Source organism: Penicillium oxalicum, chromosome III (genome assembly GCF_001723175.1).
Source record: "Penicillium oxalicum strain HP7-1 chromosome III, whole genome shotgun sequence".
Classification (NCBI taxonomy): Eukaryota; Fungi; Ascomycota; class Eurotiomycetes; order Eurotiales; family Aspergillaceae; genus Penicillium; species Penicillium oxalicum.
This window is the reverse complement of record NC_064652.1, coordinates 1,376,658-1,390,871: the sequence shown is the minus strand read 5'-3', so window position 1 is coordinate 1,390,871 and position 14,214 is coordinate 1,376,658. Positions and strand designations below refer to the sequence as shown.

Below are 14,214 nucleotides of genomic sequence, written 5' to 3'. Positions count from 1 at the left end.
TTGCGCTGCCCGAGGTGCACTCCGAATCCGTGCCGCCCGCCCGTCCCCGGCTCGCGAACCTACCAACCTACACTCGTTCATACAATCACTCGTGCTGCCATTCCCTTCTCCTGCCACACCAACCTGCTCGAAGAGATATTGCTAGCTGTTGGGGGATTCAGTACATTAGGAGCTGAGCGCTCCTTCACCTGTTCGCATCACGATGATTCCAGACAAGTATGTCTTCTTTTCTTTGGTTTCGCCGCCGGAGGGGTCCTCTGCTCCCAGCGTGCGCCGGTTTCTTTGTGACCAAGGTGGCAGGAAGATGCTGACTCTGGCGCAACTGCCCCCAGATATGTCGGGCTAATATTAGCCATCTTGTCAACGATGGCCATCGGTATGCCTATGCACCTTTTCAATTCGCTTGGGAATTTGACGCGAGTCGTGATCTCGCCGTGAATCCCTTTCCCCCCCCCCGGAACTCTGGGCTAATCTGGTGTGGTCTCTAGGCACCAGTTTCGTCATCACCAAAAAGGTTCGTCGGGAATGGCATGATCGATCCTAGTCGCCCGCTTGCGCATCGGACAAATTTACATCCTACTCGGCGGAGTCCCTCGGTCAATGGATCAGACGTGCTGATCTCACCCACTTATAGGGCCTCCAACATGCTAATAGGCAACACGGCTTTGAGGGCGAGGGTTTTTCGTACCTGAAGAGTCCAATCTGGTGGGGAGGCGTGGTCACCTGTACGGGGTTCCCTCCACCAACACTTATTCTTTCACAGGACAGAGCTAACGATCAGTTTCTAGTGGCCATTGGAGAGGTCGCGAATTTTGCCGCCTATGCATTTGCGCCCGCGATCCTCGTCACACCCCTAGGCGCACTCAGTGTGCTCATCGGGTAGGAGCCTCTGCCACCCGATTCTTTTCACGCCCGCTTTGGTTGCAGATCGAGACTAACAGCGTGAAGTGCGGTGCTAGGATCCTATTTTCTGAAGGAGCGGTTGGGGACACTGGGTAAATTGGGTTGCGCATTATGCCTCCTCGGTTCTGTTGTCATTGTGCTCCACGCGCCCCCAGACAAGCCGGTGGAGCGAATTGACGAAATTCTGGCATACGCTGTCAAACCAGGTCCGCCTTTCATCACTCGTTCTCCTGTGGTCGACGTCGCTTATACTGTCTCTAGGGTTCCTATTCTACTGCCTTGCCGTGGCGATCTTCTCTACGGTCATGATCTACCGCGTCGCGCCAGTATACGGAAAGAAAAACCCTCTCATCTTCATCTCGATCTGCTCCACTGTCGGCTCGATCTCGGTCATGTCGGTCAAGGCATTCGGTATCGCGGTGAAACTGACCCTCGGTGGCAATAATCAATTTACGCATGCATCTACCTACGTCTTTGCCATCGTGACGGCTTTTTGCATCTTGACGCAGATGAACTATATCAACAAGGCGCTCAACGCCTTCTCGACTTCAATGTGAGAAAAACCCTTTCGGAGAAGCAGGCCCCCAAACCAAAACCAATGGACAGTTGACGACTGACCATCATCTCCTGCTAGTGTGAATCCTCTCTATTACGTGACCTTTACAACGGCGACGCTCTGTGCTTCATTCATTCTCTTCCAAGGATTCAATACTACCGACGCGGTCAACACGATCTCCCTCCTGTGTGGATTCCTCATTATCTTCACGGGAGTCTACCTACTCAACCTTTCCCGCCACGATCCCGATGGCCGGAATTTAGCTCACGATAAATATGACGATGAGGGCGTGCCCACTGACGCAATCTCCGGCTTCCAAACTCGACGATCTATGCAGTCTCGCCGAAGCTCCATCAGCATTGCTTTCATGAATGGCCATAGCGACCGCGAGGGGCTTATTCATTCGTACGACGCGGAAAATAGCCACGGTATTGGTATGAACGATCTTGTCGACAGTGACGGGGAGCCGGGTCCAACTTATCCACGAAGTGAAAGGAGGAGTCGCACTTCATTACAGACGAAGCACGATGTCCCTGTCTAGCCTTACCCAGGGTGACTGGAGACGATCCAGCCAAGAAAAAAAATACACACGCACGGAAGATCCTGGCGCATTTTACGACTTCAGTTGTTGGCATTGCTTTCACATCCGGTCTCTTGCCGCCCTCTTTGGCCAATCTAAACTTCTTCGAAAATCACACCCACCCGAAACCAGCAACTGTTGTCTCTTGGTGTCTTCACCTTTGTGGAGAACCTTTTGTACTTGTACCACTGCCCTCAGAATGCTGGTATTGGGCTTACGAGCATTCCCCGCATACCCACGCACCGGACATGCTCGTATGATACGATTGACTATGACTCTTGGGTTCTTGAAATGGCTCGATTCTTTTGCTTTTTTGCGTTGCCTTTAGTTTTGTGCACTGGCTGGAGAAACATCACTGTATATATTGTACCAACCTTGATATCCATCGGACTGACACTTTTGATTTTTTTTTCGTTTCCGAGACAAGACTACGAAGAAGATCGCATTTCATGTACCGTAAGAAAGAGAGTGACGACGGCAGTGATGGCAAGCTATTCGAGACACGAGAGCGCCGTCGGGGGAGTGAAAGGGAGTGACCTGCACCCGTTCGCGTGATGGCCAAAGAGGAGCCTCGTGAGTGGGGCCCTCCCTCCCCGATGATGTATTGCGTGGGTCAGCTGCGATGCTCCGTCCTGTTTTTTTTTTATGATCATCTACCCGGCAACCGTCTCGAAGTGTCGCTTCTGCGACCATTACTATCTTGCCTATTACACGATCGGGGGAAAAAGGCTTCTTTGCACTCGAGACTACCCATTCGCGACGTCTCAGTGGTCGGCCACATTGAACAAGATGCCAGGCCCTTTGCGCAAACTAGTGATTGTCGCCGCAGTTGACGGGCTGATCCTACATGGGACTGGCGCTAATGGCCTACGACACAACAATAGCGGGAACAGTAACGAGGCATCTTCGATCAAGATTGACTACAAGACAAAAAGAATTACTGCTGTCCCTGCTTCATCGGACGCATCCGAAGGACAGGATACGCTTGAAGCATATGGCCTTGTGGGTGAGTGAATCCTCCACTTGGCGGGGCTTGGAGGGGGGGGGGCAACGCATAATGACTTGGATGGCCCTGACATGAATTCAATTGTTTTGCGCCAACAGGCTTGCTGTCCGTCGCATCCTACTCTTTTCTTGTCTCGATCACCCAGCGCCAACAGGTTGCGCAGATCCGGGGACATCCCGTTTACGCAGTGACCAATGTTGCTATTATCCCCGTTTCCACCAAGGAAGATGCCGCCCGTGCGATTGAGCACGCCCGCAAAGAGGCCTTGCAAAGTAGCCCGGACCTAGACACGGAATCTGAAGAGGAAGACACCGAGCGGATGGCCGATGGAGCAGAGACGGATATCGGTAGTATACCTTCATCACCCGTTCGCGAAACACCTCATCAGCGTGGAATGAGCGTCGGCAGCATCGCCGAAGAGGTTATTGGAAAGAAGGTACGCTTCGGTAGCTTCGCGGCGAATTGGTTGTCGCGCAAGACTCTTGGCTTGGCGCGAGCCAGTGGACCAGACCGGGAACCCCTCGAGCCTCCCCGTGAGAAGTCGCCGAGTGGGTCATTCGATGATACTGGTGCGAAGGATGACGCTACAGAGACCGCGGAGGCGGCGATTCCCGAAGCAGTTGAGAGAAATGCTGAGGCTGAGGTTGATGCCGCGATGACAGTCACGGGTGAGGTTGGTCGTCCGGCAGCTGAACAAGCTGCACAGCTTTTGCCGAAACTCCTCCGCTGGACAAAAGTGCTTTTCGCGTCTCGTAATTTTTTCTTCTCATACGACTATGACTTGACCAGACCTTTTGGCAGTCAGGAGTTGCGCAACGCGCATCAACCGCTTCACAAGAAAGTGGACCCCTTGGTACGTCCTCTAGGGAAGATCTGATAAGGTCACCTCAAACTCAAGCTCTCGTTATCTAACGCCCGTTCATTTTCGATTGTAGTATTTTTGGAACAGGCATCTCATGGATGATTTGATCGACAATGGCGTTCACGCATTTGTTCTGCCCCTGGTGCAAGGTTTTGTCGGACAGCGACAATTTACCGTGGCAGCTGCCGCGAGCAAGCCATCTTCCACAGAATCAACACAAGTGAAGACCGTCGAGGCTAAGGTGGTTGGTGAGGACCAAGAGATCCAGGACGCGGTTCAGCATGAATACCTTCTCACTCTCATTTCGCGTCGCTCCGTCAATCGACCCGGCCTTCGTTACCTCCGTCGCGGGGTTGACGATGAGGGCAACACCGCGAACACTGTTGAGACAGAACAGATTCTCTCAGACCCAGACTGGAATTCATCTCGCAATGTCCATTCGTTCTTGCAAGTCCGAGGCTCTATTCCGCTGTACTTTTCACAGTCTCCCTATTCTTTCAAACCAGTGCCAATCATGCACCATTCAGCCGAGGTCAATCATCTTGCCTTTGGCAGACACTTCCGTGAGATGAGACGTCGGTATGGTAAGGTTCAGGCGGTGTCTCTGATTGACAAACACGCTGGTGAGCTGAAACTTGGAGAACAATATGAACAGTACACCAAGGCTTTGAATGACTCCGGTGGCATCGAAGGAGAGCCACTCCAGCTCGAGTGGTTTGATTTCCACAATGAGTGCCGAGGCATGAAATTCGAGAATGTCTCGCGTTTGGTCGATCGTGTCAAGAATACTTTGGAACAATTTGGATATGCCACTGTCAAAGATGGCTCCCTGACTCGCACGCAGAATGGCATCATACGGACCAATTGTATGGACTGTCTTGATCGGACGGGTGTTGCTCAGTGTGCGTTTGGCCAATGGGCACTGGAGCAGCAGCTACAAACCGAAGGTCTCAGCATTGATTTGGGTGGAGATTCATCTACCCAGTGGTTCAATACTCTGTGGGCTGACAACGGTGACGCCATCTCTAAGCAGTATTCGTCTACCGCTGCACTGAAAGGCGACTATACCCGCACACGGAAACGTGACTATCGGGGCGCTCTCAACGATTTCGGTCTCACCCTCTCACGATACTACAACAACATTGTCAATGACTATTTCTCCCAAGCTTGCATTGACTACCTTCTTGGCAACGTGTCCACGCATGTCTTCGAGGAATTTGCCGTGGAACTTCAGACCACCGATCCAGGTATCTCCGTTGAGAAGATTCGACAAAATGCGATTGACACCAGTTGCAAGATTGTCATCAGCAGTCCGTCAGAAGAATTCCTCGGAGGGTGGACGATGCTGACCCCTCGGCAACCAAACACTTTACGCACACTTCCATTTGAAGAGTCCGTCCTTCTTCTCACGGACGCGGCGGTCTACAGCTGCCGCTTCGACTGGGAGACCGACAAGGTACTCTCTTTCGCGCGCATCGACCTCCGTTCCATTTCGCACATTCATTACGGTACATACATCACCTCCATCTTGACCGACAGTCAGTCCGACGAACGAAGCAACGTCGGCTTGGTCATCATCTACCGGGACGGCGAGGAAAACGCCCTACGCGTCAACACTCGCTCTTTACAATCCAACGTCCAACCCGCTATGCTCGAAGCATCCGCGAATAACGAATGGGATCTCATCTCCTGGATCCGCGGGACCAAGCGTTCCTCATCTCGCTTCGTTGCGTTCAAGTCCCTACCTGCAAAGGCTGTCTCGACTAATCCACGTCTGGGTTCTACCTCCGGGACTGTGAACGTGCGTGAGCTCGACCGGGTACGATCCATCTGTTTGGAGATTGAACGGGCCATGATGACCGGGGATGGCCAGAATAAGGACGCTGCATCAGTCGTCGAGCAATCGGACATTATTTCGTTGGAGGAAGCCAAGAAACGGACTGGTCTTCTGGAACATCTGGTATATGATATTAAAAAGATGGTTTGGGCCTGAGAAGGTTCGGTGTGTCGACTTTATTTATCTTTCCGGAGCACATATTGAAGTGATTAGGGCCTGTGAATACATATTAATAATGAAGTCACGAATTGATGAGACCCTCTGCGCGTGGGGTTCTATATGAAAGTGTGTATTGAGAGAGAAGTGAAACGGAAGTGAGACTTGATCGACACCCGCCCGTCGAATCATCCGGCGCGTCCGGGCGTCATGACGCCCTAGGCCTACCTAGATGAGCTACGCATTGGGCTGAACCGGGCATCTAGTTTCTCTGATCTGCTCCTTGATGCTACCACGAATAAAGAGAAGTCGGTATATTACCTGGTAGCTTCCGCATTCTTCCGGTAATCCTAGAGGATACAACTTCAAGTCTGACGATGAGCTTCCTATGCGAGGACTCTGTGCAGGAAGGGACGGCGGTGCTTGACATCCATTTGTACCATTTATATACTCCTCAAACCCAGCTTATTCAAAAGTATCCTACCTCTTCCATTCAGATCGGGAATTGCTCTTTCACTATCCGCACCGATGCACGGCAGCACCTCGCAAACTGCAATGGATTCAGTTGGAAATGGATCACCTCCCATCAGGCCTCAAGGGCAAGCCGTCATCATCTCGAGGTTTCCATTCCTACAGACACGAAAACTTGGCTTAATCAACAAGCTTTAAATCATGATGGAAGGTTTCATTCCAGAATTTGCAGACTATGAGCTCTCGTAAGCTTGTGGAAGCTACATGCTTGCCGTCTCTCAAGGGACTTGGATCACAGGCTGGAGGAGGTCTACGGCTTCATCAGCAACGGGCAGTAATCTCAGATTTGGGGCCTTTAACTTCCAATCCTGGTTCTGTCATAAAGCTGGAAGATTCCAGCGCGGGACGGGAGGAGAGTGCATTTGAAGACCTCAGACTCCATGTTTATATTAATTTACCTGCTGCCTTTGTAAAAATGGACATTTGCCTGCATTTGCAACCTCCACTCAACCCGATCTGATAGCTTTCTCAACACGACTTATCTTTCTTTGACACTTCAAACTATTCATTTTCATCCGTTTAACTTGTGGCCCCTCAACGTTTCTGCCGAAACGATCACTCGCTCTTCATCTCTATAAATTGCGCTGAAGCCCGAGTGCGCCCTGATCGCCGACCGCCTTCCCCACCGTTTATTTTTGCCGCCCAAAACCACCTTTCCAGCCAACCAATAGGACCGCTCAGCCGGCCTAGGGAAACGCTCTGTGAAAATTCAACTTTTTTTTTTTGAAAAAAAAAAATTAAAAATTGAATTTCATTCCAGAATCCCATCAAGCTGGACCTTGGTGTTCTTCTCCTGATATCAGGTCAGATCACCTGGAGTATTTGTGACCACTCAGATTGCTGTGAGGACTGAATCCTCTGGATCAAAGTCCTTTGCCGCCAAAGTTTTGCCTTTGGGCCATCGGCGAAGAGGGGGGGGCCCGTTCCCACATACTTGGCGGGGCTCTCTTGTGCCACAATCAGTTTTACCTTCACAGTTGCCGCGTCCAGACAACTCGGTGCTGCTTCAACATGGATTGGCAACCACAGGATGAGCCATTGAGGCAGCTAGCCTGCTGCCTCAGGGACTCGCTGAACAGCATGGATCCTCAGCTACGGAAGCAGGCTGAAAATGTACCGAATCCCTCTTCTAATCCCCTGGCGAAGCTGCTCTTCATTCGTTTGCTCTGTGCTTCGTAATGTCGATCACCACCAGACGGTGTCCCTGATGATGCAGATATCGGAGAAGCTCAAGATCGCTAACGCCAGCTTGCGAAAACTCATCTAGATGCTCGCGCAAGCGACTTCCTCCCCCGACTATGTCAATTACATCACCTACCTGTTTTCCACGCCCCAGGTTCCTTCAGCAGTGGCCGCCGCCGGCATTGACCCTACCACTTATGGCGTCGTCCGATTCGCTGCGACGATGAACATGAAGACCAAGCTCGCTGTGGCTTACAAGACCATTCCCCCTCAGAGTCTCACCTTCATCCGATCTGCCGCCCTGGTTGCCCTCCGCGACAGTGACCGTCAAGTCCAACGCGGCGTTGGTAGTGTCATCACCGAGTTGGTGCAAAAGGGTGGTCTCCTTGCCTGGCCCGAGGTTCTGCAGGAGCTGCTGGCGCTCGTCGGTAATGATGCAGGTGATGTGACCGTTGCTACTCAGGAGGCCGCGATGGCGGCCCTGTTCAAGGTTTGCGAGGATAACCGTAAGATCCTCGACCGGGACTACTCTGGTCAACGCCCTCTCGATGTCATCATCCCCAAGCTGCTCGAGTTCACTACGCGCGACAGTCCTCGTATCCGCTCTCTCGCCTTGAACAGCATTCACGTGTTCTTGCCGCATCAACCGCACGCTTTGGTGGCTTCCTTGGACGTCTTCCTGTCGCAACTCTTCAATCTTGCGGGAGACCAAGACACAGAAGTGCGCAAGATGGTCTGCCAGTCCTTCTCGCAGCTGGTGGAATTCGCGCCGGAGAAGCTCATTCCGCATATGGAGGGCCTGGTGAGCTACATTCTCATGCAGCAACAGAACCAGGAGGATCCAGAGCTTGCGCTTGATGCGGCCGAATTCTGGATCGTTGCCGGTGAGCAACAGAGTCTCCGGCAACCTCTGGCCCCTTTCATGCACAAGGTCATTCCGGTACTCCTGCAGAACATGGTCTATGAGGAGGACGACGTCATCCGCCTCATGGGCGATGAGGATGACGCCGACGAGGAAGACCGTGCCGAAGATCTCAAGCCGCAGTTTGCCAAGTCCAAGGGCGCTCGCCTGGACACTTCCAAGGCCGGAGAACATGGCGCCAACGGCCAGCAGCAACAGAATCAACAGGAGGACGAGGATGACTTGAGCGAGGGCGAAATTGAGGATTCTGAGTTTGGCGACGATCCCGAGGGCGAGTGGACCTTGCGCAAGTGCTCGGCCGCAGCGCTCGATGTCTTTTCAAACGTGTACCATGACCAGATCTTCACCATCATCCTGCCTTACCTCAAGGAGACCCTTCGACATGAGCAATGGCCCAATCGAGAGGCGGCTGTTCTCACTCTGGGTGCTGTTGCGGATGGCTGCATGGACGCCGTGACTCCTCATCTCCCCGAACTTGTCCCCTACCTTATCTCTCTGCTTAACGATGCGCAACCGGTCGTGCGACAGATCACTTGCTGGTGCCTGGGTCGTTACTCAGAATGGGCATCGCACCTGCAAGATCCGGCTGAGAAGCAGCAGTACTTCGAGCCCATGATGGAAGGCATCCTGACTCGCATGCTCGATAATAATAAGAAGGTGCAAGAAGCTGCCGCATCGGCATTTGCTAGCTTGGAGGAGAAGTCGGACGACAATCTGATCCCTTACTGCGAGCCTATTCTCCGCCAGTTTGTCCAGTGCTTCGGCAAGTACAAGGACCGCAACATGTACATCCTTTACGACTGTATTCAGACCCTGGCCGAATGCGTCATGACTGAGTTGGCCAAGCCACAGCTCGTGGATATCCTCATGCCCGCAATGATTGAGCGATACAACCGTGTCACTGATCAGTCGCAAGAGTTGTTCCCACTTCTTGAGTGTCTCGGGTACATTGCGGCCGCGTATGGCGATGCCTTTGCGCCGTTCGCTCCTCATCTCTTCCAGCGATGTACCAAAATCATCTACCAGAACCTGGAAGAGTTTGTCGCCTCGCAAAGTAACCAGGCCATCGACGAGCCGGACAAGGACTTCCTCGTGACCAGTCTTGACCTGCTGAGCGCGATCATCCAAGCGATTGATCCTCAAAAGAGCGGCGAGCTTGTTGCCAACTCACAACCTCGCTTTTTCGATCTGCTTGTCTTCTGTATGCAGGACCCCAACTACGAGGTGCGCCAGTCCACCTATGCTTTGCTCGGCGACTGTGCGATCAGCATCTTCCCCCACCTCGAGCCCTTCGTTCCCACGATTATGCCAGTGCTCATCAAGCAGCTTGACCTTGATCTGATCCGGGATGACGATCGCACGACTGGTTTCAGCGTGCTTAACAATGCCTGTTGGTCTTGTGGCGAGATTGCAGTCAACGAGAAGGCTGCCCTTAGTCCCTATGCCGACAAGCTCTACCAGGACCTTCTGACTATCATGAACAACGAGGAAATCATCGACTCTGTCAATGAGAATGCCGCCATGGCCCTCGGGCGACTGGGCTTCTGCTGTTCTGACGCGCTCGCACCGCATCTGCAGGAGTTCGCCAGCCCGTTCTTGAAGTCCATGAGCAAGATCGATTTCACGCGCGAGAAGGCTTCTGCTTTCCTCGGGTTCAACAACATGGTCATGAAGAATCCCCAGGCCATGGAAGCCTGTCTGGGAGACTACTTCCAGGCGATTGCATCGTTCCCGGCCAAGTCACTCTCCCAGGAAGAGTACCGAGATATTCAAGGTTCATTCCAACAGGTATGTCCCATTGTGGCCTGAAACAATTCGTGGTGGTCCGCGTGAAATTTTTTCTTTTTTTTTTTTCTTAAAAATTTTTCACTCTTTATCTGACAATTGTTTATCCAGGTCCTGCAAGGCTACAAAAATATGATACCCAACTTTGACTCGTTCCTTATGCAGCTGCCCGGCCCTGTGGCTCAGAAGTTGCGCTCAGTCTATCAGATCTGAAGACCCCGCTGGCAGTCGATGATTGACTTTGAATGTCCTACTCGAGGCCTCATCAAGCGCCGGGGGTGACTTGACTTGAGAAAGACAGGGCTAAGGCGAAAAGTAACGAAAGACCAGCCTTGAAAAAGACAAGACTGTTTCACCTGGCGCTTTTCAATGCCACTGAAACAAATGCACATTTCTTTACTCTTTTTTTTTCTTTTGATTCCATTTGTGTCTTTTCCCCTGACTGCCCACGGTGGAACTGATCCTGCCTCCTGTGATCTAGCGTTATTTCTTTGAATCGTGATTTTGTTGTTTTTTCCACTTCTGTTTTCACTACAAGGCGCTTGCCGCAGCATTGCTGCTTGGCTCTTGATAGTCGGCCTAGAAAGAGGAGGGAGTCTTATGAATCCACACAAATCCAAAGACATGTATATGAACTTAGGTCCTCGGTTGTACACGTGGCACATCTGGGCGTTCTGTTTACTTTATTCCCCTTGGAAGCTTATCTCCCTTTGATCGCTTTTCAGTCTGTCCCTTGATTCTTCGTCTTATTCTCACACGAATCAAGATAGAGGGCGGATCGATTAGGACAAAGCTTATGGCATGTCTGACAAATGGCTTGAGATGGCAATGATTCGCTTTGATGTTTGATGGTGTTCCCTCTCTCTCTCTCTCTCCTCTCTCTCTCTTCTCTCTCTCTACTATGGTCATCATCGCCACCCTCACTGTCGAATCTTTCTCCTCGCCTGCGATCCCATTGGTTTCATCTCGACGTGCCATGGATTTGATTCGGTTTGATGAACTTTCCGCTTCAGTGATACGGTTCATGATCCCGTTACCTCGTTTACCGGCGTGTTCTTTACCAATTTGGACCTGTATTCCTTGATTTTCGAATAGATTAGATACCTAGGTAGATGCCTGCATGACGACTTTTTTTTTTTCGCCCATCCCTAAATGATTTGATACTCGGAGTCGGTTCGGCTGTCTCCCGGTAACCTCCTGCCTTTCCCACCTTAGCGTGGTCCTCACTTTTTGTATCCCAAATCTGCCGTCAATGAACAGCGGTGATGATCCTTTTAGTGGCGCCGATGATCATCCATCTGCAAGATCACTTGCCCCCGCTTCTTCAATTGTCTTGACACGACACTCAACCTATTCGGAATCGAGTCCAGTCAACTGATTCACCAAGAAAAAAAAGGAATTAAAACAAAAGACCATAGCCAAGTTACTCACTTTCCTCATGGATTTCTTCCTTCTTCCCCTCCCCGCGGTCCCCTGTCACAGCCAAGAGATACCAAGACGCTAACCTTTCCTATTGTCGCTTCTTTTGACGAAAAGAGGGTCTCACCTATCGACTAGCCTTGCATTAGTGGCACGAGGGCGCTAGTCCGGCCGTACGATCCGTCTTGAATGCAACTAGGCATTTGGGTGTTCCCCCCACGTTGGAATCTATCTTCTGGCGAGCCACAGTCTCTTCTGACTGGACTCTAGGCGATATTTCATCACGTCCACACACTGGGGCCTTGAGTCTTGAGTCAGTTTCTTGCGCGATCAATCTATTTTTGTTTTCTGTGCATTTTTTTTCACTTTTCGTTTTTGAGGTTTTTTTTGGTACTACAATTCATTTCGATTTCCAGTTTCAGCTTCTTCTTCTTCTTTTTTATTATTATATGGCACTTTCCAAAAAGAGCGTTTGACCGTTCACGCCCTGCGAGTCTTGGTGGTTCTCCTCCTCCCCCCCACCCCCCCTCCCGCCCGCATCTTGGCTCTGAATCGCGCGACATTCAGCCGATGTTCTCGGGCATATTCTGGTAATCTTTTTCTCTCTTTTTTCTTGGAGGGAGATATGGGAGCCATTCCGTTCTAGGAAAGACATGAGTGAATTGGAGGATTGAGATTTCTGCCTGGCTCTCGCTTCTGGGGGAGCGCTAATGCGACATCCATGTTTGTTCAAGCGTTTCCAACGGGGCAAGAAGTATAAGCCGTTGGACGGATGCGGAGGATAGGATTCAGATGTAGTTATGTGTAGCGAGTGTGTCGCTGCTTCTGGCTTATATTTGTGCCATAGGAAGGAGAGCTTGGTCCGATATGAGAGAATGAGAAGGACATGCCGCTCATCCTACTCGGAAATTACCCCATTGCATTCTTGCAGTCTCGCTTTCGACGCTCCTCGGCTTTTCTCTCTATCTAATTATCTAATTTTTTTTTAAAAAAGAAAAAACAGAATCAAGGGCCTATTGAAAGCTTCTACCGGAACCCTCGGCATCGGAGCATGCCCGTTTCGGAGGCCTGTCATAAGAAGCTTGTGTATGGATTGTAGTCATTACTGCGCATCACCCATAGATTGCCAAACGCAGAGAGGGTACATCTCTCACGGGCAGATTCTCTCATCCGTACAATAGGTGTTAAAAGTAGTAGATATCAAAAACATCATCCTCATTTTAATCCTACCTCAAATATCTAATGACAGCCCGCAATTCCTCTTCTTCAAAAGCAATCCATAAATCGAAGCTGACCATCTTCGTTCTTGATGCAATCAGCCAAATTCACCGACGACTCCGAGCTCTCGACTCCCTTAGGATCCACCTGCACGTTGGCATGGAGAATCGGATTCTGTGGCTGGATTTCTCCTTCCCATTCGAGATGAATATTATCCGCGGATTGCGTGAAATCGTGACCGCCCCATTTTAATTTGCCTATGTAATGAACAGGGTTAAATGGTATGATTAGTCTCTCGTTGTACTTGTCATGCAGTGTGTGAGAGAGAGAGAGAGCGGGTGGATAGGCAATCATTGTTTTGCGACGAGGTATGCTGAGTGTTTTTTTTTTGCTTTTTCTTTTGCGTGGTTGACATGGTGCAATACTAGACTGTAAAGAAGGGGATTGAAGGATCATGTAATCTTGCTCTTTTTCTTTTCATCCCAGCTTTCAATTCCGTTCAAGACAGAATCCACAGTGTAGAGTCAGGACAGAAGAGTGATTGCTGCCTGGGTTTTCTCTTCCAAAGAGGATATAGAATATGGAGAATGATGAAGAGATTCCGACTTGCCTTTTCGGACCCCTAGGAACTCATTGAGATCTAGCTCCGAGTAGCGAGCTTCACCTGTCGGACGGGCGCAGTATGCCGTGAGCACATGGCTGTCTTTGAGCTTTATATTCATAGATGACTTGTGAAAGCCCATATTGTTGTCGATATGTGTGACGAGGAGGAAATACGACAGGGAGGGGGGGTGTTTGTGGGAGATGAAGAAGAAAATGGATTCCTCCCTCTCTCTCTCTGTGTGTGTGTGTGTGTCTCTCTTTCGTAAGAGTGCAGAAATATGGTACGGGGCTGACAGCTTTGCCTGTTCTCGTCTTGATATGAGAATTTTCAAAGCCCGATTCGCCTCTTGTCTCGGAATGACATCGGAATGGTGGTGCACGACCAACTAAGACGCCTGTGTGGCTGCCAATTGATTGTCGAGAAGTCATGAGTGATGGCAAAGAAGAGCGAGGGCAAGTCATCATATTGTTCTCATGATGATGTTGAGATGTCCAGGAAGGCGAAACTACGTACGTACGTACCTGGTTACATACCGCAGGTAGATTGGTCTTTCACAGTCACCTTTGCAATAGTACAGTAGAGAATTCCACCCAACACACCTTACATATTCAACGATTGGCTATTACGAGTCTCATTGAGACCAGCTTGGCATC

General features: G+C 50.7%; 6 protein-coding genes across 6 annotated transcripts; 4 read left to right on the top strand and 2 right to left on the bottom strand.

Annotated features, from left to right (window-relative positions):
• Positions 1-366: 366 nt before the first annotated feature.
• Positions 367-2,000, top strand: POX_c03961 (putative magnesium transporter NIPA5; the record flags this gene model as incomplete). Its single annotated transcript, XM_050112847.1, has 7 exons — positions 367-376; positions 489-514; positions 635-725; positions 789-879; positions 949-1,109; positions 1,165-1,456; positions 1,538-2,000. The coding sequence occupies 7 exons, from the start codon at positions 367-369 to the stop codon at positions 1,998-2,000; spliced, it is 1,134 nt and encodes a 377-aa protein (XP_049970403.1).
• An 828-nt stretch (positions 2,001-2,828) lies between these two features.
• POX_c03960 (uncharacterized protein) lies at positions 2,829-5,900 on the top strand (the record flags this gene model as incomplete). The annotated part of the gene is made up of 3 exons (XM_050112846.1): positions 2,829-3,045; positions 3,144-3,898; positions 3,981-5,900. The coding sequence occupies 3 exons, from the start codon at positions 2,829-2,831 to the stop codon at positions 5,898-5,900; spliced, it is 2,892 nt and encodes a 963-aa protein (XP_049970402.1).
• A 706-nt stretch (positions 5,901-6,606) lies between these two features.
• POX_c03959 (uncharacterized protein) lies at positions 6,607-6,891 on the top strand (the record flags this gene model as incomplete). The annotated part of the gene is made up of 1 exon (XM_050112845.1): positions 6,607-6,891. The coding sequence occupies one exon, from the start codon at positions 6,607-6,609 to the stop codon at positions 6,889-6,891; it is 285 nt and encodes a 94-aa protein (XP_049970401.1).
• Positions 6,892-7,442: 551 nt separating this feature from the next.
• On the top strand, positions 7,443-10,533 carry POX_c03958 (uncharacterized protein; the record flags this gene model as incomplete). The annotated part of the gene is made up of 3 exons (XM_050112844.1): positions 7,443-7,544; positions 7,699-10,323; positions 10,432-10,533. The coding sequence occupies 3 exons, from the start codon at positions 7,443-7,445 to the stop codon at positions 10,531-10,533; spliced, it is 2,829 nt and encodes a 942-aa protein (XP_049970400.1).
• A 2,004-nt stretch (positions 10,534-12,537) lies between these two features.
• On the bottom strand, positions 12,538-12,636 carry POX_c03957 (uncharacterized protein; the record flags this gene model as incomplete). Its single annotated transcript, XM_050112843.1, has 1 exon — positions 12,538-12,636. The coding sequence occupies one exon, from the start codon at positions 12,634-12,636 to the stop codon at positions 12,538-12,540; it is 99 nt and encodes a 32-aa protein (XP_049970399.1).
• Positions 12,637-13,005: 369 nt separating this feature from the next.
• POX_c03956 (uncharacterized protein) lies at positions 13,006-13,700 on the bottom strand (the record flags this gene model as incomplete). Its single annotated transcript, XM_050112842.1, has 2 exons — positions 13,006-13,214; positions 13,568-13,700. 2 exons carry the CDS (start codon positions 13,698-13,700, stop codon positions 13,006-13,008), a joined length of 342 nt encoding a protein of 113 aa, XP_049970398.1.
• Between the last annotated feature and the right edge of the window lie 514 nt (positions 13,701-14,214).